Genomic DNA, 25,060 nt, shown 5'->3' with positions numbered 1-25,060 from the left:
GCCTGTATTTCCTGTACTTCATTCTCTATCTCTCCCTTTTCTCAGGATCTCAAAACTGAAACTTCATTGAATGAGAAACGCTTCTTCCTTCTTCATTTGAAATATATATATATATATATATATATATATATATATATATATATATATATATATATATATATATATATATATATATTTAAATACATTGTAAAATGCTTCACATTTCTTATTTCTCCATCATGAGGACCACGCATTTTGTTTTTTCTTTCTCACGTTCCTTTCCTCATCTTCTTCACAAGGATTGTTTTCCAAACTTTCTCTCACTTAAGAGCTTCTTGCTCCATTGACTCTCCTCCCGTTTGTTTAGCACCACCTTTCTCCGTGCCTTCAACAAACATTTGTGGTGACTTCCATTATCACCGTGCTAATTGACTGGGTGCTGGTACCTCTCTCTCACCAGCCGTGCCCCTTCAGGAAAGGATTTCTGCGACTCCATGGGACTGATTTAATCTGTGAACTTCTCTGACCCAGACTTCTCCAAATGGCACATCCTCCCTTCTGGACTTGGTGATGGAAAAAAAAAAACTTCCCCAAAAATCTCTCCTGTTCTTCCTTTGCTCCAATTGGTCCATCTGATCATGTGCTTCTGAGAGTCTACATCTCTCTGGCTGTTCTCTGAGTTCTGCTTCAGTGCTGGAAAGTCTGGAAGTTCACTCAGATTGGCAGGGACTGCGAGCAGCCATCTCACTTAAGGACTGGTCTCCCATGGCGACAACCCCTGATATTAACTCAGCCTGGGAATTCTGGTATGGTATTCTGGTATGGCACCCGAGACGGTAATGTGGAGCATTTTCTGGAAACCCTCAACTGATTCTGCAACTGGACCAAACGGCATTAGCTCACGTGTCCGAAAGACATGCTCTGCGGCTCTTGCACATCCTCTTTCTGCACTTTTCACCCAATTATTTGCGCTAGGAAAGTTAGCCGGCCTCACCACATTACACACAAAGATGCAAAAAAAATATTTTTTTATATATCTTTTTATGCATTGTCTCGGCTCGTGGAAGAGCTAGAACACAGAATGGACCAAGCCAGAACATGAAGGGAACAGCAGGAGAAATGGGAAACACCAATAGCATGGCGGAGGGAGAAGATAGACGGAGACAGACAAACAGGGGATGCAAGTGATGGTTAGGGGAGAACGCCAAGGGTGGAGAAGATGGATACATAAGCAAACTTTTTAGACGGTTAGGGGTGGTTTAACGAATGTAGGAAATAATTCCCTAAACTACAGTCCTATTTATCTTTCTTCCAGTCATCGGCAAGGTCATGGAATCCATCATCGCACTCGTCAACATATCTTTCCTCTTCTCCAACGGCCTGCTCTCAGACCATCAGTTTGGATTCAGACCAGGTCAGTCCACCTTGGACATGCTGCTTCTCCTCTCCCAACAATGGATGTCAAACCCTCAATGTAAGGTATCAGATCAAGGCCATCTCTCTTGACATACCTCAAAGCTTTCGATACGGTCTTGCATATCCCGCCTTTCTCTCCAAACTCTTTGCCTATGGCATCCAAGGCCAACTCCACACATGACTAACTGACTTCCTTTACTCTTGTAGCCAACATGTGCCTCTCAACGAAATCCTTTCATCTCCTCCACCTATTATGACTGCAGTGCCCCCCCCCCCCCGAAGCAGTATTCTGGGTCCAGTCCAATTCCTGATCTTCATCAATGATCACTCTAACTCTCTGAAATATCCTCTATCTATGTGCTGATGACCACCCTCTGCCGTGACATCCCTCATCCTTCAGATTGACATGCTGCAACATCTTCCTTCTCTTCAGACCTTCAGAAAATCACAAACTGGTCAAACACCTGGAATATGTCTTTCAATCCTGACAAATCTCTCACTCTCACTCTGTCTCTCTGAAAGGACCATTTGGCAAACCGCCCAATCAACTTTTCTTTATAGTCCTCTTGAAGAAGTTCAGTCACTCAAACTCCTAACATGATGGAGTACTGCTCTCCTATCTGGGCTGGTGTACCTGCCTCACACCTTGCCCAGCTTGACGACATGGAAACCAAGGCCTTCAAGATTATTTGAGTTCTTAATCTTCTGCAATGAAACTGAGTCTATGGACCACTCACTTTCACACCGCAGACATGTCAGTAGTCTTTCTGTCTTCTGCCGCCTCCTTTGTGGTCTTGCACCGTCTGCTCTTTCCTTGCTTTGTTCCCCACTCCAAGTTTCTACAGGACATATGGGGGTCCACCATCAACCTATTTCGAGTTAAACTACCTAAATCCAGGGTGACTGCTCATCTCCTCTCATTTGTTCCTCTTTGTATCCCATCTGTGGAACAACTTCCACATTCTCTTCCATCTCATTTTCTTCCCCGAGGTCTTCAAGACAGCTGTTCACCACTACCTCAGGTCATCCCAAATGGAAAAGCATGATCTTTTCTACCCCCGTTAAACCCAACACCGACCCCCAATCCCAACTCCTTCAAAGTTTGCTTCTGTGTCCATCTTGTCCACCCCATGCATCCTCCCCTACCTCTCATTCCTCCCCACACCGATTATTTGTCCAAATCTCCATCTATTTTGTCCCTCATCTCGGCTGTTGTTGTCCCTCTCACCCCCACCCCCTTCTCTTTATGCTGTTCCATTTGTTTTGTTGCGGCCTGGTTTGCTCTGTATTCTCTCTCTTCCACTTTTGTATGCAACAAAATGACCTCAGACACGTTATGGACCATAGGTGCGCTGTATAACAACAATTGTCGATGATACATCCATCACACCAATCATAATGAGTTCCTGAAAATAGAACGGTCTGATGTTGTGTTGACTCCCTGTACTTGCTGCCAATATGCGGCCATGTTCCAGCCTTCCAGACAAGCAGCTGCATTGTCATGCTTGGGTGGGATGTGAGGAGGAATGGCATTTTCATTCCACAGCATAGAGGGACTTGGGGGCAATTGCGGTGCTAACCACCATGGAATGCTTATTGGTTGTGATGCACAGATGTAGCTTTATGCAAGAACACTCGGGCATTTTCACACTCTACACGCACTCTTGCTTAGACGCATTGCATTCTCTGCCATGTTGAATGCAATAAATTGCATCCCAGAACCCTTGTATGGGCAAAAGGGCTAATATTTATTGACTGTATGGAATGCTTGCATATATATATATATATATATATATATATATATATATATATATATATATATATATATATATATATATATATATATGCAAGGTAGATATCATAAGGTGGGGGGGGGGGTCTTTTTTTTGTTGTTGTCAAGGCTGCTATTGTTCACCATTTTGAGGACATTGTCATTCTATCAAGGCCAACCTTTCATTTAGAAAAAAAAAATTAAAGAATGGTGAAAATCTGAGGTTTAATAGGCAATGCGAAAATACATTCCGTCGGCGGAACATCGATTTTCTTTTGGAATATAAAAGATAACTAAGGGAAGCGTGAAATTTAATTAGCAGGTCATTCGTTGTTCTCGCCGGTGCACATGGTCGAAGAGATTGTGTTTTTGTCTGAGATCCAAAGTGGCTGCGATGTAACATGAGCAACACTCGTTTAAACGGCCTGCCGCACAGATGACTGCTGTTTGATTAATGGCCTTGCTCAGTCTGAAAGGTAATATGGGTTTCTTGTCAGGTCAGCAGTTGTTTACTGGGCCAGGGTGTGCAATTGACTCGGACATTTTCGCTGCGTCTCCGCAGCATGGCTGTAAAGTGCGAGGCCCGTCTATTCGAATGCACCGAGCAATCAACATCTGGCAGAGGACGTGGTAGGAAAGCTACCGGTTTGATCGGTTCCTTGTTTGATACCCTCTTCCTTGTTGTCATGGCGACATTCTTCAAGTCATGTACGTAATTACAAGTTCCTCAAACGAGTCGTTGAACTTTAACATGGATGTTTTACACAGTTTTACCGAGGATGCCTTCGTTGCTGGAATGGTTTCAGCAAATCGACGCGGAACATACGCGTTACATTATTGTAAAGGGTGCATAGCACTGTGGGTATCTCAAACGTAGAACATGCCAATTGTCTCCACAATGGCGCTGCCGTTACCTCTACATTTCGAGTAGGAATGCATTGCAGATGTAAATCATTTGGTCTTGTGCTGAACTCGAGTGTTGGGTGTGCGTTGGCAGGAATGTAAACCCGAGGATTGGTGATGTACTGCAGAAGCTTGCGCCATTTCTGAAGATGTACGGCGAGTACGTAAAGAATTTTGATCCGGCAATGGATCTTCTGAGTACGTGGATGGAAAAGTCTGTCCAATTCAAAGCCATAATTCAGGAAATCCAGGTGAGAATGCACAAGGAAATGAGTCCATTCCGCAACTCTGGGATAAGGTATTAAGGAATAATGATATGGATGCCCTTATAAGGAACTTTGATGCAAAAAGAGGCCATTGGGCCTATGGAAGCCTGTGCTATTATGACCAACCTATGGTTGTTTATCCATGCTCCATCCTTATGTTTTGGTTAATGCTGAGCATTGAGCAAGGAAGCATCGTGTACTATATTTAAGTCTTTGGTATGACTCAACTGGGATACAAACCACTGACCTCCCAGACTTGGAGCAGATGCCCGAACCATTACGCCACAGAGGGCTGCTTTGAGCACTTCCAGAAACCTCGATTCATTCATTTCATTTCATTCATTCATTCATTGTACAGTGATTTAAGACTTGTAGAGGAGGTTGTACAGATATGGCGTGAAGGACAAAGTGGTAATTGAGAGGTCAGTGCACGTGAACATGAATTACAAGCATATTAGGAGAAGTTGGATAAATCATTTGAATTGTCCACAACGATCAGAATTCGGGTTTGGAGCTTGAGTTCACGCACTGTTGCGCTCAGATAAATAATGGGATAATGGGAAACCCCAAAACAGCACAGAAAATTAGCTTTTGCAGAGTTTAGGAAATGATATTCTGGCAGCATGGAGATGGTAGGATTGCTTCCTGATGAAACACCATGCACTTATAAACCTAAACCTTGTGCGGTATCAGCAGGAGATGCAACATGGGGCGTGTCATCTTTCATCTGGAATTTTAAACTGAGTGTCTCAAAGCATTTCTCTCGGTGGCACATTAGGTGGAGCATCCAATCTGATTATGAAAGGTTGGCAGTTTGATTCTGACACTGACAGAGTCATTCTAAAAAAATAGGTACATGTGACTTCCTCTCTTGGTGCTCAGGAAGAAGAAAGGACAGAAAAACCCCATGGATATATATGTGTGTACTAGGGGGGTACCTGGTGCCGCCCAGGAAAAAAAGTACCCAGCTACTTGAAATTATTTACATTATATTATAAGAAGGCGGTGGTTTCGGGATGTGTTGGACATTGAAAAGCTATTATATGGAGATATTGGCCTCATGGTGCTTTCCTTTTGTGTGAATATCTGAATATACAAGATTTTTCAGGCATGATGAATGGGAGATTAGTATTCAATTCCTTCATATGTCCTGTTGAGCCATGTTCATCATGTGCTGTCTTTATCATTGCTGAGAAAACTTCACTGTTTAAAGGAAACCTTGCAGAGATACTAAATCGGTGTCATTTAATCCCCTGACTTGTGCACACAATTCTGTTTTACCCCTAATTTTGTATCTCACAATGGACATGTTAAAGTTCATGATTTTACATCTTTCCAACAATCAGTATACCGGTTGGAAAGAATGTAGAATCTGAAATACTGTACAGCTTACATTTAAACACGTCCAAAAACAAATAAATAAATAAATAAATAAATCCCCCCCCCCAAAATCCCTACTTACCAACACCATTCATTGAGCAGCATTACCGGAAACCCAACATTTTGGGGGGGGGGGCAACCAAACAAACGCACAAACAGGAGACGATTTATATGATTTCAACATTTTCAGTGCATAACATGTGCCGGAACCCCTTTGTAGGTTTTTCCCTTGCAGAACTGGATACCTCACCCAAGCTGGTTTACCTGATCAAGATCGGATTATTTAGACTTCAGTAAACCATCAAGAAGATTGATGTTAAAAGCTGTAGCAAAATTAACCAAAGAGTGCACCATGACAGTGAGAGGCAAAATGGCTTCATTTTCTTGTTTGGGGTCAGTTTCTTGATTTTCAGATGTAGAATTGCCTTGTGGGGTGTAGAGGGGGGGGGGTGTCCATGTCCTGACCCTGGGTACCCTCAGCACGTTTGTAAAGTTTGGTAGTTGGGTATGTTAGAATTATTACTCATTGGAATTCTTCCACAAAATCCTACTCTCCCCTCTTCATCCCATCTCGTCTTCATTTATCCAAACCATCCTCCCACTCATGGTACACTGAATCCTATGGTGAGGCAGTTACCTTAAAATAACTGGCCTTCTCCTCCTGGAAGGCAAGTCCAGCCGAAGGCAATATTCCACAAAGACCACAAGAAGTGTGTGTCTACCCTCAGGAGAGCCAGGAAACAGCATCTGCCCAATCTCACGAATGAACTTTCAAACTTGTCTCCATCCTCTAAAACCTAGTGATGACATGTCAAGTGTGTCTCGAGTGTACTGGTATGCTCCCCTTCCATTCCTTCCCTCACTTCAAATAGCACGACAGCCGACTCTGCTCATGAGAAGGCCAAGTGCCTCAATTCTGTATTTGCCTCAAAATCTTGTGTCCCCAACCCCTTTATTTATGTACCCACCCTGTCCTGTCATACACAACTGCTTCTGGACTCTAACTTTTGCATCCAAGAAGGTGGAGAAGTTTCTTTCAGTTTCTTTCAACCCTCGACTCTGATTCTGCCACTGGACTGGACAGCATCAGTTCACGCGACCTAAAAGCCTGCTCTGCTGATCTTGCACATCCTCCCTCTCTCTGCTCTTTTCAACCTGTCATTTACAACAGGTCATCTTCCGTTTGCTTGGAAGTTAGGCAACATCACAGCATTACATAAAAAGGTGCAGAAACTGATCCCCTTAACTACAGACCTATTAACTTACTTTCAATCATCAGGTTAGTTAATTGTCAAGTCAGGCCAGATTAGATCTGTGATTTGCTACAGGTACCTTGTAAAGCTGCACCAACCTATTTCATCATCGGATTGTCAGCGACTAAATAAAACCGTCTCCCACACCAGGATTTCTGGTGAGGAGGGTGTTTGGATATATCTAGTGCCCAACTGTGTCTGCAGACGTTCTCCTGCAATTGGGTTACTTTTTTAGGAGGTTGGTGGCAGGATTTGCACTCCGGCTACCGTAAAACACTTCATTCCGCAAAACGTACGAAAAGCACAAAAAAATCTGAAAACCCACTCCAATTGAGTACCTCCTGTGCTTCTGCCCTTTGTAGGGCAGCTCACTGGATGACGGGATTGGGACAAAGCCTTTGGGACCCCTACTCCTTGATAATAGGAGGAAAAGCACGGGGTAAACTCCTTGGGGTCAGATTGTGGTGGAGTGGTGCTGAGGTGTCATCCACCGACTGAGGTGAGCAACCTCACCCTGAAGGTCGCATTCTATACCACGCTCGAGTCTGTGGTTGATCAGTGCCCCAGCCGAGATACCCTTCTAGTCTTGCGGGATTTCATTGCATCCACTGGAACTGATGGGGATGGTTATGAGATGTGTGTTGGTCCCCATGAGTCTGGAACTCTGAACCAGAATAGCATTAAGTTCCTTGACTTTGCAAGAAGTCATGGACTTAGGGTGGCTGGTTCATGGTTTCAGTGACAACAAGCTTATCGCTGGACTTGGTATTCCAACGCTGGTGGTGTGGCACCGCTGGTGGTCCCAATGGATGGATTGGATCGTGGACACCGGGAGGGGGCAAAACCTTGGTGATCGCTTTGACATGTCCTCATTTATGGTTACTGGAGGATGATCCAGGGCTGCAGGGTCTACCGGAGTGCTCAGTTCCTCAACACTGACCACAGGCTTGTTGTAGCAGCTCTGAAGTTGCAGCTTAAATCCAGGAGAATGGTACCATCCCATCCTCAGCTGCATGTTTGCAAGCTCAATGATGAGAGGGTAGCTGAGGAGTTTGAGAACAGGCTGACTGTGGATTTTGGGGGTCTCGTACTTCAGAGAGTCCTGAAGAGTTGTGGAGTGCCTTCAAGGCTACAATCCTTAATGTTTCTGGTGGATGTCTTGGAACTCATAATAGGGCAAAGAAGAAATTTCTCTCTCAAAGGACACTGGATACCTTTGGCCAGAGTCGCAGGGCCAGCCACGCTTAATGGCAGAGCTCAGCTGTTTAGGGAGTTGAGGCAGAAACCCGCATGTGCGCTGAGGGTGGATAAGGAGGCCTTTGTTTCGAGGAATCTGTGATGGAGTAGAGCATCGCCTGTGGTCAAGTGATTCTCATCCTGCTTACAGGGGAATTCGTGCATTGCATTTCTCCAAGCCTGTCCCTTGTTGTACTGCAGTTAGGACGGAGGGTGGTAGGCTCTTGACAGAGGAGTCCGAAGTGAAGGCCCGCTGGGCCAGTTATTTTGAGCAGTTGTACCATGCTGATCCACCAGCTGTTGAGTTGGATGTCAGGGGTGTTACTATTCCTCTTGCTGACCCTCCAATCTACTGTGATCCACCTTCATTTGTGGAAATACAGACTGTGGGGAACTGGTTGAAATGGGGTGAAGCTCTTGGGATCTGTGGCATCCATGCTAAACTTCTCAAGGCTGGTGGAAATGCTGTACTCACGTCGCTGCATGCGGTTCTGTGCTCTGTTTGGAACACAGGCATCATCCCAACTGACTGGAAGAGGGGCCTTGTTGTCGCTCTCTGGCAAGAGAAGGGTGATCGCCAGAACTGCAACAACTACCAAGGGGTGACGCTGCTCTCAGTGCCGGACAAGGTCTTTGCTCGGATAATTCTCGATAGGGTTCGCCACCATCTGCTTGAGCACCAGCGTCTAGAGCTGTCAGGCTTTACACCAAAGAGGTCAACGATTGACCGTATCCTTGCTCTTCGGGTCCTCACCGAAGGCAAACGAGAGTTTCGGCAGGGGCTGCTTGCAGCCGATGTTGATCTCTGCAAAGCGTTTGATGCAGTGAATCGGGATGTCCTCTGGAGGATTCTTGGTCTTCGTGGGGTGCCACCAAAACTGATCGATCTGATGTCTGAACTCTACTCTGGTACGGAGAGTGCTGTGAAGTGTGGTGGTACCATCTCTGAATTATTTCTACCGAGGGGTGACTGGAGTTGTTACTGGAGTTTGTCAGGGGTGTGTACTGGCCCTCACACTTTTTAGCACTTGTATGGACTCAATTCTGGGGAGGATGTCAGAGAGATCAAGCTGCGGTGCATTGTTTGGAAATGTCAAGATCTTTGACCTTGATTTTGCAAACGATGCAGTCATCTTTGGGGAGACTCTGGATATCCTTTTGGGGGCCTTCAAGGTGCTGAATGAGGAGTCGGAGCCGCTGGGATTACAGGTTTCCCGGGTCAAAACGAAGATCCAGGCTTTCAATGACATCTTGGATGCTGCTGTCCTGTCTGTACCTGTTTTTGGTGAGGATGTTGAGGTCGTGGAGAGATTCACTTACCACGGCAGTGATATTCATATCTCTGCTGGCTGTGAGCCAGAGGTCAATAGACATCTGAGTTGGGCCTGGGGAGTCACGGATTCACTGGATCATGGGGTGTGGCGCTGCCGGTACCTGTGCGGGAGGAAGAAATTCTGAGCCTTCAGGTCCTTGGTGCTTCCATTCTTGCTCTATGGATGTGAGACTTGGACTCTGACCAGGGATCTGAGACGGAGACTTAACTCCGTCAGTACCAGGTCTCTTCGGAGAATCCTTGGCTCTTGCTGGTCGGACTTTGTGTCCAACGAGCGGTTGCTGAGAGAGATTCAAATGTGATTTGTTACCTGTATAGTCTGTGAGCGTCAGTTGCGGCTGTATGGACATGTGGCTCGTTTTCCTGACACTGATCCTGCTCACCAGATTCTCTCAGCGAGGGAGTCTCATGAGTGGGGGAAGCCAATGGGCCGACCACGTGCCTCGTGGTTCCAGCAGGTTGATTAGCATATCAAGGACATGGGGATGGGCCAGGCACTTGCCTGGGGGATGGCCAGATGGAGGCCCCTGGAGTACCGGCAGAAAGTGGACGCAGCAATGCACTGCTCCAGCTCATGCTTCCTTACCTAACCTGACCTGAATCATCAGCAACGTCATGGAATCCATCATCGCAGGTTTAAAAAAAAAATTGTATGGCAAGTCGATGCTCGTGGAAGAGCTAGAGTTAGTATACTGAACAAATCAGGACACAATGGGCCAAAAGGAATCATCGAGAGAGGGGAGAACACCACTAGCAGAGTTTAAGGCCAAGATAAAGCAGACTTGGACAAACAATGGGTGTGGAGAGGAATGAGGGCAAGCGAGGAAGCATAGGGGTGGACAAGATGGATACAGAAGGAAACTCTCAGGAGGAAAAACTGAAAATTTGGAAGGAGGAGGGATTGGGTTGGTGTGGGGGTAGAAAAGATCATGGTTTTGGATTGAGAACGATCTGAGATGGTGGTGAACAGCTATATTGAAGACCGGGAGGGAAGAATGAGATTGAAGAGGATGTGAAAGTTGATGCCACAGGCGGGACAAAAGTGGAGGTGAGCAGTGATCCTGGATTTACACGAGTGAGAAAAAGTTTGTGACCCCTTCAGAATTCTCTTTATTTCTTCATAAATTTGACCGAAAATGTGATCAGATCTTCATCTAAGTCCTAATAATAGATAAAGAGAGCGTGATTAAACAAATTTCCGAGCTGTATCTCGGAGCCAGCTGGGACTTTCGGAATGATATTTGCAGCAATAATGAGAATAGAAAGTACGCAGGGTTGAAGTAATATTTGACCTTGACCTAATTTTACGGTCATGACCCAATTATAGACATTAACATTTTTTCACCAAAACTCAACCAAGGTTGTCCGATCAGAATGACATTTCCATCTCCAGATATAATAGCCTCGAGCAAGGCGTATTTACGCTTAATTTACATAATTCTCTTACGGGTCAAAGGTCAAGGTCAAATGGCGGTTCAAAAAAAAAAAAAACGTGTTTTTTGTCATCACTCAATTTTGCCAGTGCGGAATTCTCAAAGCCCGCTTGGACTTCCAAGATGGTGCACCTGATGCTTGTTTCGTGTATTTAACGTACTTTTTGTCGGATTGTGACTTAATTAACAAAAAAACACTTTTTTGATCATAACTTGAATAATTTTCATTCGATTTTCATGACGTTGAGTTTTATGGATAGATTGTAGCTTGGGACACATTTTCTTTATTTACCCTCTATCCCTAAATGTTGAAGGTCTAAAAATAGAGCCATCATTGGATCATATGCCTGGTGGTGGCTTAATGGTTAGGGTGGTGGGCTTTGGATCCGAGGATCCTGAGTTCAAATCCCCCTCGGCTGTTGAAATAATACCAGGTGGGGTTGACTGCTTGTCATCCTTCCGAGGTTAGTAAAATGAGTGCCAGCTTGCTGGTATCCTGTGTCGGAGTGGCGACCCGTCCAGGATTGTACCCAAAAGCCAAGGAGACTGCTGAGGCAGCACCAACGCTCTGCACACAGTGTGGTCCCAATGGATGGATTGGATCGTGGACACTGGAGGGGGCGAAACCTTGGTGATCGCTTTGTGATTGCAGATATCTAGTGATTGTTGTGATCATGTGTGAACCTTTGTGACAGAACCCTTACACGATTGTTGTATCAAAGTAGAAGGACCAATGCATGGATATGTGAACCACGTTTGTTTCATGTATTTTTGATTGCATGCAGAAAATGGAAGTCTGCAGAAACCTCACCCTGCAGCATCACATGCTGGAACCTGTCCAACGAATTCCACGTTATGAACTTCTCCTTAAAGATTACCTGAAACGTCTTCCATTGGACTCACCAGATCGGAACGATGCACAGAGTGAGTTTTTATTTTCATCTGAACGTCTCTCACTCTCCTTTTGTGTTTTCTGCTCTCTGCTTCTTCTTTGTCTTCTCTGCCACAATTATCTGTACATTCTTGAAGGGTTGGCCGGGGGTAAGCTTTTAGCCAAAGTCTTTTACGAATCAGCTGGCCATGCCTGATGTTCGACAAAGGTTATGGCAGGAATTGGTAATTTTTTCAAGATAGCTCACCTACTCTTCATGAAGGATACCGTGTGAACTTCAACGTCCACCAACTAACTGTATTTGATTACTGATGAAATAAAATTAAATTACAACTCGTTATCTGATGCTCCCCATGTTTGGAATCATGCCATTGACTTCTGCTGGGAAAGAATTGGTGAACAATTCTTATCCCAGGAAAGTTTGGGCAGCACTTCTCTTGTTTTCTAAATCATATCAGATAAAGCCGAAAAAAACATTTGTCAAAAGATAACTTCTAATAGCATTATAATTTGTAATTTCCAGAAGGAGTCTCTTTTGTATCCATAATATATATATATATATATATATATATATATATATATATATATATATATATATATATATATATATATATATATATATATATAAAAGATTATTGGTGATTTAAAGGCACCAAGACTGGGAGATAAAGTAATTATAACTTTTTTTATTGGAGAATTGAAGTTTTGCTCAAATTTCCGATTTATTTCAGAATCGCTGGAAATCATCTCAACGGCTGCCAATCATTCTAATGCTGCCATACGGAAAATGGTGAGTGCCGACACAGCCATAAAGCTGAACCATCGCTGTACTGTATCTGTGACGTCGAAAGGAAACGTTCCAGTCCTCGAGATGATAAAATCACCATGATCTTTGTACTGTGATTATGAATATATTTTGTCATCACTTGCTCTGAAATGAGAATGAATGAAGTTATAAGTATGTATATATGTATATGTATGTATGTATGTATATGTATATATATATATATATATATATATATATATATATATATATATATATATATATACATATATATCAGAAGCCTGGTGTTGGCTTAGTGGTTAGGGTGGTGGCTTGGGATCCCAGGGTCCTGAGTTCAAGCCCCGTTGGCTGCTGAATTAACACCAGGGGGTTGACTCAGCCTGGTCATCCTTCCGAGGTCGTCGAAATGAGTACCAGTGTACTGGTCCCGGTGTATGCCCCGGTTAGAATAGGTGTACCATATCCCTGTGTGTCGTAAGAGGCGACCAGGGTTGGCGTCAGGAAGGGCATCCGGCCATAAAACATTGCCTCAAGAAAAAGCCCAACCCCTGCACAGCAGGGAAAAATGGCTGTAAAAAAAAAGTCATATATATATATACATATATATATATATATATATATATATATATATATATATATACATACACACACACACACACACACACACACACACACACACACACACACCAGGACCCCAACATTTGCGGGGGATATGTTCTGGGATAACCCTGCAAATGTTGAAACCGCGAATGTCGGGGCATTGTTTCAATGGGAAAAAGGGGAATAGGTTCCGGGGATTTCCCAATCCATGAAAAATCCGCGAGTGTGGAAGAAAAATCTGTGAGTGTTTTGTCATTTGTATAATGGGGACAAGGGGGGTAATGTTATCGGTTCACGGCGGTTCCTGGTTCAAAGGGGAAATTTTTTAAAGTTTAAAATGTTTTCAACCATGAATGCATGATTACAGTTTCATTAAAAATACTTACAAATAAAAAAATACGACAACACCAGTTAGCATTTCCAATTTATTGAAGAATGCATTTTAAAGTCTCTTAACCAAACCGTACCGTACCGCGAAACAAACAAAAAAAAAACAACATCATGTACCGTTTCAATTCTTTATTAAGGAAACACAGCACACGTAACTTTGCAAAATGATGAAGAAGATGAAGATGTGGATAAAATGCGCCGTTCAGGTCCGTGGGGTGGCCAGGAGTATTGCCAAGCAGCAGGAGTACCTTGAACGAAAGGTTCTTTCCTGCCAGGTACCTCTCGACCTGAGGAATGAAACGGGTGTGGACCAAGTCCATAAAAAGTTCAAACGTCACCCACACCTTCCTGTTCGTCCTCCAGTACACGGGCAGCTCCTGATTGTTTTTGTTCTTCAGCGCACGTGGGTTCAGGGAACGGAAGAGCATCATGGGCTTTACCGTGAAGTCCCCTTCGGCGTTTGGGCAGAGGAGAAGGGATACCCGGTCCTTTGTGGCCTTGAAGCCGGCTGCTTTGCTCTCGCGCTGTGAGATGACCGTTCTGGTAGTCATCTTTTTCCAAAACAAGCCATCTCATCAGCGTTAAAGACCTGCTCCGGCAGGTACCCCTTCTCCTCGATGAGGCTCACGAGTTCTGCAGGGAATGCCTTGGCCACGTTGTGGTCCGCGGAGGCACGCTCCCCTACGAGCTTGACTCAAGCATTGTGGGTAACTGTGGGAGGGTGAGTAGTCTGTGCATTGTTTGCGGGGGATTTTTATGGGTGATGCTGTATTCGACAGCTGATAATAGATGTGGTGAGTGATGTCATTGTGTAATTAGTCCGTATGTAGCTCGCTGATAATTATTACACCAATGGATATGCTGAATGTTTCCATTCTTTAACTCACAGGACATGAGTCTTTCCTATCCGCTGGCAGATTATGCTGAGCAATTTCAAAATGTAACAGCTTTGATGGTGCTGTTTGTAGCAAGATGGTGATTTACACTAACATGTGCTGAATGTTTCCATTGTGTAATGTCCATATGTGGTGACCTGGTAATTACTGAATACATCAATAGATCATACATGGCAAGTTGGAGGTGACAAAAAATGGGTTGGTGATAATCAAAACTGTTATTTATTTATTTATTGGATGTGATCAGAAGTGATACTATGTGTGGAATCCTGGAGGATAGTGACGTGCCTTTCAGTGAGAGAAAGCTCATGAGGTCGCACAGCCAATTGACTCAAGGGATACATTGCGTATCGGTTGCAGGTCACTCCAGGGGTGTGTGTATGTTCCATTACCAATCAGCTTGCCAAGTGGCTTAAGCAATCACGCAAACACCCCAACGAAATGCAAGCTGCTTGGTAACTGAAACGCTGGCTGCCTGGGTGTGTTCCATTATCAATAAGCTTGCTATCACTTGCCAAGCCAGCCATTTGATATCAAGTGTTGCATGGTGGAATGCTTGCTGGAGTGCTTAAGGCACTTGGTGAGCGCTCTGCAAGAAACTTGGTAACTAAACGCTTCCCAGGTCTCACAGTCTGTGTGTCAATCCTTGCAAGTGGAATGGAAGTGAAACATTGCATTTTTAAAATGGATCGAACTGTCCGCCCAATACGGGTTTTGATGATACTAAAATGGGTCTGCAGGTTTTCACAAACAAAACGGGTCAAATCTGTGAAATCCAAGTCACTTGCCCTCTACGATAGATGCTGTGAGTGTTTTCATTCTGTAAGTAACTCATGGGGGATAACGTCATGGGGAATGATGTGTTGCACTGGTGAGATATCCTGCGAAACGACGTTTATCTCACAAAGCCACAAGACACATACAGGAAGCAGGTCATGTTCGCTGCTCGTGGAAGATATGTTTTTGCGTACGTACAGTTTTGTACTGAACATTCATCCAGCTGCTTTGTGTATGCCTTGTGGAAGGTATGTTTTAGAACTGTGTTATCTTCATGGCTCATGAAATATATATATATATATATATATATATATATATATATATATATATATATATATATATATATATATATATATACATATCGCCATGAAAACCATGAATACGCATGGCAATTTCCCACGAACGTAGGAGCATGTTGCAAATTATCAACCGTGAATACACGGAACCACGAATGTCAGGGTCCGGGTGTGTATGTATATATATATATATATATATATATATATATATATATATATATATATATATATATATATATATATATATATATATATATCTATCTCACACACACACACTGGTACTCAGGCTGGATTGACAATATATCCATATTCTGAATATAAGAACAATGAACAAAGTTAAAAGAACAATTTGTTTCTGAATTGTTACAAAATGACATTGCTTCTCAGAAACACAAGTAGTGGGGCAACTTAGCTAAATATAGCATAACAATTATGCATTTTGTGAGGAAAGCACCAAATTTGGCATACCAGTAGCCTATCATATTATGAATAGATTTGGATATTGGGCCATCTCAAAAATTTTGATGCCAGTGGAACCTAGCTGCCACAGCCATCAGCAGCTGAATTTGAGATGGCCCAATATCCAAATCTGTTCATAATATGTTAGGCTACTGGTGTGCCAAATTTGGTGCTTTCCTTGCAAAATGCACAATTGTTATGCTAAGTTGCCCCACTAAAGCTATTTATTGAACTTTCAAGTGCTGATCTTTAAAACCTTGATCTAGTTAAGTTTGTGGGCTGACAGAATGTCCTAGAGATACGCACACTCACCTCTCAGCTATCTAGCCTGGGTTTGAATCCAAGTTTCACAGGCAGGGTGAATGGAGAAGATTCATCAATGTGTGTGCCATCCCTCAGATGGACGTTAAACGAGTGGTCCTGTCTGCCAGCATCCATTAATAGACGTTAAAGACCCCACTGTGTCCTTTGCAAAGAGTAGGCAACCTATCGCCACCACCCCAAACAAATTCCAAATCCTGCCCTAACCTACAGAGGGCATTGCATCAGCAGCACAGCCGCACTCTCAGTCAAAGATGCTACCCCACAGCCTTGTCCTCCATACTATCAAAGAAGAAGTTACGTTTGTACTTGTGAACTAGGTCTGTGTCCTGCCCGACAGCTGTAGCAGACATTTCTACGGTAGTGTTGACACAATATTGGGCTAATGTTTTGTGAATGGAGGTGACTTTTATGAACTTAATAGTCTTGGTAATTATCAGGATTATCATGCGTGCAGGTTGGGTGTCACAACATGATGACGTTAGTCTCGAATATTGAGGTCATACTTTAGCTTTAAAAAGTTTTGTTAAAAATGCAGCTGAACTTAAATATTGGAGTAGATTAAAAAAAGTTTTAATTATTTCAGTTTATTTTGTTGGTTTGAGGAGGAAGGAGCAGCTGGATGGATGCAAGGAAAACCTCGCTTCATAATAATTAGCATCGTGATAGTTATCATGTTTTCCTTAATGCTGTTTAAAGTTGTTTTTTATTTTAAGTCTTCGGTGACGTTTGGTTGGTTTAACTTAAGAGAATGATTCTTGGAATGACATCAGTTTCACAATCATTTTGTTAATATCTGGCCTTACGTGACCTTCTACGGGGATCCATTTTTGTTCCATCTTATGCCTGTTTGTTATGAAATTTTTTAACATATAATATGAATGTCATAAACCTTCAACCCCATAGATTTAAGTGAGTTTGAATCTCTTACACCCATGACTGTTTTTTTTTTTGTCATGATTTCAGGAGAAGATGCATACACTTCTTAAGGTGTTTGAAATGCTTGATGGAGAAGAGGATATTGTACATCCTTCAAATGAGCTGATTAAAGAGGGACAAATCCTCAAACTGTCTGCCAAGAATGGATCAGTGCAGGAAAGACATGTTTTCCTGGTAAGAGCCAATGTATTTACACAAATATTTGCAACAATATAAATTAGTTGATAAAATTGTAATTGCTGGTGTTCTATATCTTAATTAATTCTGGTACCTTAATTCTATATCATCACAACCATGTACACTTGACCAGCAAGTAGTTTTGTGGTCTGACAAAACCAAGATGGAACTAGCTCATAACAGATTTTTTTTTAATGGAGCATTTCAGCCATGGTGAGGTGCGAATGGTCGTGAGCAGAGCTGATTACTTGTCCTTCTTCATGAGGTTGTGGGCAACATCATTGGATAACCGTCCTTCGGATGTTCAGATAAAAAAAATTGGAATTCACGTTTCATTCCGACATTGATTTGCAGGATTTGCACACACTGTTGAATAACAGCTGCATGGAAATGTAACAAAACACCTTTTAATTCACCCTCTGTCTCTTCTTTCTGGCCCCTCCACCGGGATGACCACCTCTGGCAGTTAATTATCAGGGTGGTGCAGCAACCTTTTGTCCCAGGTCACACTCTAATCTTCAAGTACAATGAAGGCAGCTGCTTGCTCGACCATAGACATAGTAAGCACAGAAATTAGGGATATACATATATATATATATATATATATATATATATATATATATATATATATATATATATATATATATATATATATATATATATATATATATATAGCCAGGGTGCCAGCAATCACTTGGCAACTCTTTTGTCAAAAGGCATTGAGAGATCCTTGGCATTCATCAGCTTTAAATGCCAGCAAATTGGTTTGAAGCTTCAGGTCAATCTGCAGGAAGGCAAACACATTGATGCAAGGCCCTGCCTGTGAAGCTCCAGGTCTAACATCGTCTGGTGGCTTCAGGGCAAATTTTGATGAAATTGTGACATAATGGACTAAAGCATAAAACTTTGCACACATGTCATTTAGGTCCTTAGCAAACATTGTGGAGGGCTGTGCCCAGGCTGGGTGGCCTGGTCAAGGTCGGGTGAAGGTCAAAGGTCAAATACTAGAGGAAAGTGGAAAGCAGCTGGACTACAGCTCTGAGTGAGGCAGGCATTGCCTCTGCAGAAACTGTAGACTTTATTTCATGCATCCCACTTGAGCAGGACAAGGAATTCCCATCGGGTAACTGTGCTGTCGCTTGTCAAGCTGCAGCGAAATGCGTGTCGAATTTTGAAAGGTCAACGTGATGGGCATCCTGAGGAAGATGCCTTTACAGAGTGGAATAAAGAAATGTGCACCGAGTCCCACATTTGAGTGCTGGGACCTTATTCACCACTCATAAATTCTGGTTCTCATCTTTCTCTGTTCTAACCATGAGCGAAACTGCGTGCTCTACATTGAAGTATTGGAGAAGCTGAAACCATGGTTCTTTCTCCTGGACACCAAAATTACACCAGCTGGGTTCATGAACGTGTGCGGGATGTGAAGACTATCCCTGATAGCATCAGAGATGAACTTCAGATTTTCTGGGTCTTCCGGAAGACACAAAAGATGTTTCCTGCTCTGCCACTGGACCAAGCACATGGACAGAATGATACAAAAGTAAAGCATTCTGGTGGAGCAAAAGGGCTGACAGATAATCCAGCAACATAGAAAAGATGGATGGTGTCAGGTCCAGAGTTGGAAAGGCAGTTTTCGACAGATGAGCCTGCTGATTTTAGAAACCATGAAAAAGGGCTTCCAACTCAGTCAATAAATGCTGTACCACAGTTGTATTGATGAGCAACCCTTTTGCTGAAGAAACACATTAACCTGAGGCCTTCGATATCCATGATTGTGTTGACAAGGACATGATCAGCACATTTCACAGCATGGAAGCAGCAGGTACCACGAGGTGTACAAAGTATCTGAAGGACGTTATGGTGGAAATGACTGTGTCAATTCATGAGCCAATCAAGAGGAATAACTTCCACATCTTCAAGCATCCCATTGCAAAAGCCAAATCCAAGATGAAGCAACAGATGGGAGACATTGAAAGCGACTGCAGTCTCTTCAGCCAGCTTTTCATCTGAAATGAAGTTTGTGACGAGGACTTGGACGAGTTATCCATGCATAGAAATCACCTTTGGCCACCATATCTAAGTCAGCATGGAAAACTTTGCCTGGCAAGTTATAAATCACAATTATTAGATCTCTTGCATACCTTCCAGCCAGAATCCCCAGTGCATTTTGATGTCAAAGTATTTGATGGCCCCACTATAGTACACCCGCTTCCTCAGGGTGATGCTTCAACATTTGATGAGTACAGTGTTAGGAACTTCACACCGAGGAGCTTGAAGGAGATCTTTACGTGAGAAAAAGAGTGAAGGGTGTCAGGATAAAGATTTCCACTGAGCCAAAGATGCCTGTAAACTTTGCCACATTTCTGGAGGACCCAAACAACAAAGAAGAGATATTTGCATTGACAATGGAAGATGTAACCGCCTGCGATTACCCAGTGGGAATATACAGTGCCTACAGAAAGTGTACACCCCCTTTAAATTTTTCACCTTTTGTTTCCTTGTAGCCTGGAATTAAATTACATTAAATGAGACTTTTCTCATCTTTATTTACACATCGGAACCCACAAATTTCAAGTGAAAAACAAATTCAACAAATTTCAGGAAATTAATTAAAAATACAAAACTATATCAAGTCTGAAGACGACGATGTTTCACGAGCGGTATTTGACGATGTAGATAGTTTCAGAAGTCAAGGATGAGACAATGTGATAATGTTTGACCAAGTTATAAAAATGATCAACTTGATGTGGTAGGAGTGACAGGTTAGTAGCTGCAAAATGTCGAAAACCCGGTTTTGTTCAACAATTTTAAAAATTTGACCTTTGCACAACCTTTAAAGGTCTCAAAACAATGTTGTGGACATTAAAATAAGGAAACAGGATACGTGCTATAGCTTATTGGAGTTAGTTCGTCGAAGAAGGTCGAAAACCCAGTTCGATTCCCACAACTTTGAAAATTTGACCTTTGTGAACTTTAAAGGTCAAAGGTCAAGGATTATGACCTTTGGTGCAAAACTTCCTCTGGAACATTCCAGGAACAATATAACGTCATATAGGCTATATGGCATTTCGCACTCATCGGATTATCCATACTTTGATGGAATCAGCGTAAAAACAAACTTGAAGGGGGCGCCACGGGTAAGGTGTTCGAGATAGAGAAAAATGGTTTTAAGACTTTAGGTGTGGAATGACCTCAAGATTGTGCATAAAAAATATTGTCATCTTAGCTCTCAAAGTTTGGGCAGTCGTCTGATTTTTATGTCAAAATTCGAAATTTTCTAAGTTCATGACCTTGTGACCTTGACCTTGGGACTAAAATGAAAAATCGAGCTCCGTGGGGCTATGCAGGTGCCATTGGGCTAACCAAATACCAAAACCTCTGCCAAATTCGACAACCCCCTCGGAGAAGATGGATTTTTATGTCAAAATCGCAATTTTCTAAGTTCGTGACCTTGTGACCTTGACCTTGCGACGAAAATGAAAAATCAAGCTCCGTGGGCCTATGCAGGTGCCATTGGGCTAACCAAATACCGAAACCCCTGCCAGATTTGACAAACTCCCGAGGAGAAGATACAAATTGAAATCGGCTACCCCCTAAAAACACAATTTGCAATTTTCTAAGTTTGTGACCTTGTGGCCTTGACCTTGGGACGAAAATGAAAAATCGAGCTCTGTGGGGCTATGCAGGTGCCATTGTGTGAACCAAATACCGAAACCCCTGCCAGATTTGACAAACTCCCGAGGAGAAGATACAAATTGAAATCGGCTATCCCCTAAAAACACAATTTGCAATTTTCTAAGTTTGTGACCTTGTGGCCTTGACCTTGGGACGAAAATGAAAAATCGAGCTCTGTGGGGCTATGCAGGTGCCATTGTGCGAACCAAATACCGAAACCCCTGCCAGATTTGACAAACTCCCGAGGAGAAGATACAAATTGAAATCGGCTACCCCCTAAAAACACAATTTGCAATTTTCTAAGTTTGTGACCTTGTGGCCTTGACCTTGGGATGAAAATGAAAAATCGAGCTCTGTGGGGCTATGCAGGTGCCATTGTGCGAACCAAATACTGAAACCCCTGCCAGATTCGACAAAGACCTCGGAGAAGAAATTTTTTTATGTCAAAATCGCAATTTTCTAAGTTCGTGACCTTGTGGCCTTGACCTTGGGATGAAAATGAAAAATCGAGCTCCGTGGGGCTATGCAGGTTCCATTGGGCTAACCAAATGCTGAAACCACTGTCAGATTCGACAAAACCCCTCGGAGAAGATGCAAATTGAAATCAGCTACCCCTAAAAACACATGTTTTTGGGGCATGGTTCCGCCCATAATGGGCGGACCATGCCCATTTTCAGGAAAACACAACTTGATCATGATAGAAACCTCCCACCAAAATTTCATCAGGATCAGATCAAAACCCACGGAGCTATGCTCAGGACAGACAGACAGACAGACAGACAGACAGACAGACAGACAGACAGACAGACAGACAAGCCGGTAGGCGGACATGGGTAGTCACCTACCCAATAGAACCTGACGCGATGGGCCCGTTCGATGGGGAATGACCTGAGGATTAAGCACAAAAAAATTCATGATTCTAGCTTCAAGGGTTAATGCTGCAGATTGTTTTTTCGTTAAAATACCCCCACATTTAGAGGTTTTTCGGCCGTTGCTAGGCAACGGAGGGGTCCATAGCAACGGTTCTTTCTCATACATAACTAGGACATACCATGAACCTACCATACCAGTTTCATGTATATCTGAATCATAGTCTCTGAGATATAACGAACTTCGTTTTTTTTTATTCTTTTCGACGAGGATTCATTCAAAGTCTATCTTCTCCGACAGTTTTCATAGGATTCGGCTGGAAATTTTTGACAATATGGCTGAATGGTAATGCCCACAGTCGCTCGTGGCCTGATTTTTGATTTTCGAAAAAAAAAATTTTTTTATGATTTTTCAAAAATTTCAAAGTCCCATTGCTAGGCAACGCTGGTCTCCATAGCAACGGTTCTCATTTGCACACAACTTGGTCATGGTATGAACCTACCCACCAAGTTTCATCGAAATTGCCATTGTATTAACGGAGCACTGGACCGAACAGACAGACAGACAGACAGACAGACAAACATATCGACGGAAAAACTGATAATAAGGGGAGAACAAATTTCAAAAAAAAATTTGTAAAAAAAAAAAATGTTTTTTTTCGACTGGATCGACTATCCAACAGACAAACATATCGACTAAAAAACTGATAATAAGGGTAGAACAAATTTCAATTTTTTTTTTTTCGACTGGATCGACTACCCAACAGAGAGACAGACAGACAGACAGACACACAATAAGGAATATAGTGGTCACTTATATTTTTCGTGAAAATATTTTTTCGTGAACCAATATCTTGGTTGGATAAGTGTACACCCCCCTTATAATAGCACTTGTAAATAAGCTCAGGTGTAACCACTCACCTTCAAAATCACACACAAAGTTAATTGGCCTCCACCTGTATTAAATTGTAGTGATTCTAATTATTTCAGAATAAAATCAGCTGTTCCTGTAGGTTTACTCTGCTGGGTAGTGCATTTCACAGCAAAGACTCAACCATGAGCCCCAAGGAGCTTTCAAAAGATCTCAGAGATAAAGTTATGGAAAGGCACAGATCAGCTGATGGATATAGAAATATTTCAAAGTCCTTGAATATCCCTTGGGGCACAATCAAGACAATCATTAAGAAGTGGAAGGCGTATGGTGCCACCAAGACCCTGTCTAGATCAGGCCGTCTCTCCAAACTGGATGACCAAGCAAGGAGGAGACTGATCAGAGAGGCCACCAAGAGGCTAATGACAACTTTGAAAGAGCTACAGGCCTTTATGGCAAAGACAGGTCACTGTGTACATGTTACAACAATATCCCAAGCACTCCACAAGTCTGGCCTGTACGGTAGGGTGGCAAGAAGGAAACCATTACTCAAAAAAGCCCACCTTGAGTCTCGTTTGAGGAATGTAAACAAACACTCCAGAGATTGTGAAGCCGTGTGGCAAAAGGGTTTGTGGCCTGACGAAATCAAGATGGAACTTTTTCGCCTAAATGCAAAATATTACGTTTGGCACAAACTCAACACAGCACATCACCCAAAGAACACCATCCCTACTGTGAAGCATGGTGGTAGCAGCATCATGTGATGGGGATGTTTCTCATCAGCAGGAACTGGGGCACTTGTAAGGATAGAAGGGAGAATGGATGCAGCAAAATACAGAAATATCCTGGAGGAAAACCTGCTGCCCTCTGCAAGAAAGCTGAAATTGGGACGGAAATTCAAGTTCATCTTTCAGCATAACAACGACAAGAAGCACACAGCGAAAGCTACACTGGAGTGGCTAAGGAACACAAAGATAAATGTCCCTGAGTGACCCAGTCAGAGCCCTGAACTAAATCCAATCGAAAATCTGTGGCATGACTTAAAGATTGCTGTCCATCAACACTCCCCACACAACTTGACTGAGCGTGAACAGTTTTGTTCAGAATAATGGGAAAATATTGCCCAATCAAGGTGTGCAAAGTTGGTAGAGATCTATCACAACAGATTCACAGCTGTAATTGCCGTCAAAGGTTCTTCCACCAAGTATTAACTCAACGGGTGGAAACTTATCCAACCAAGATATGCTAGTTTTGTTTTCAATCTGAAAAGAATGCCGAGATGGAGGCTACCTCTTCTCCACAATACTTCCACCCTCAACATTATCGGGGTGATGATAGAGGGATGGGAATATGATGGTATTGCTCTTCCAACAAACTGTTCCACTAAAGGGGATGGGAAAACATCCTACCAAGGATATTTCAAGATACTTCAAGTTAAATGCAGAGTTTTCTTGTAATACAGGTGAAACAAACGAGAAGGGCACTCGGCGGAGCGCATACCTCCGCCATGTAATGCCTGATCCATGAGAACATGTCAGGACCAATACATGTTTGAAATATCATGCCATACAGTACGACATCGTTTTTGGTCCAATCACTTTAAAAATTAAATAATTCTCATATCCAGATCTGGATTCGGATCTTCACCAAAATCGAATCAATTCTTCCTTGTTACACACCCAGCATGTCCACAACTTTTTCAGATATCCTGTACACAAACAAACAGACAAACAAGCAAACAAACAGAAAGGGGTGAAAACACAACTTCCTTCACCTTCGGTGGTGGAGGTAATAACTACAAAGCATCTCAACATGCTGAACGTGTCCGCGTCCACTTTGTACTCAAACTAAACTTGACAAAAACAATAGTCAGAAAAATTGCACATTTTATTCATTTGTCTTCTTCATATCCTCTTAATATAGGTTTGTTGAAAATTTGATGTCAAAAGCTCAAATGGTAAAAAAAAAGTTATGACCTAGACAGACCGATACGCACGCACGCACGCACGCACGCACGCACGCAACACTTGCGTGATCGCAAAATCCCGTCTCTCGCAGCTCGGGTGGGAGTGACGGGCTAACTTCCCACCACACGTTATTTTTCTTATACAAGATCGAGGCTCTTGTAAGAGTGAGGTGAC

The 25,060-nt window shown here is 42.8% G+C and overlaps 1 protein-coding gene across 7 annotated transcripts in view; it reads left to right on the top strand.

The window, feature by feature from the left end:
* LOC147014913 (FYVE, RhoGEF and PH domain-containing protein 1-like) overlaps positions 1 to 25,060 on the top strand; it is a 184,342-nt gene that overhangs the window by 136,429 nt on the left and 22,853 nt on the right. For all 7 annotated transcript variants that reach the window (XM_085853368.1, XM_085853370.1, XM_085853373.1 and 4 more), the window contains 4 exons: positions 4,164 to 4,320; positions 11,756 to 11,894; positions 12,594 to 12,652; positions 17,352 to 17,498. In XM_085853368.1, coding sequence (XP_085709494.1) covers positions 4,164 to 4,320; positions 11,756 to 11,894; positions 12,594 to 12,652; positions 17,352 to 17,498 — 502 coding nt within the window. The remainder of the gene's footprint in view (positions 1 to 4,163; positions 4,321 to 11,755; positions 11,895 to 12,593; positions 12,653 to 17,351; positions 17,499 to 25,060) is intronic.

Source organism: Eptatretus burgeri, chromosome 13 (genome assembly GCF_056783735.1).
Source record: "Eptatretus burgeri isolate ZD-2024b chromosome 13, Ebu_testis_v1, whole genome shotgun sequence".
Lineage (NCBI taxonomy): Eukaryota > Metazoa > Chordata > Myxini > Myxiniformes > Myxinidae > Eptatretus > Eptatretus burgeri.
The sequence above is the reverse complement of the archived record's forward strand: the minus strand, read 5'-3'. Positions and strand labels throughout refer to the sequence as shown.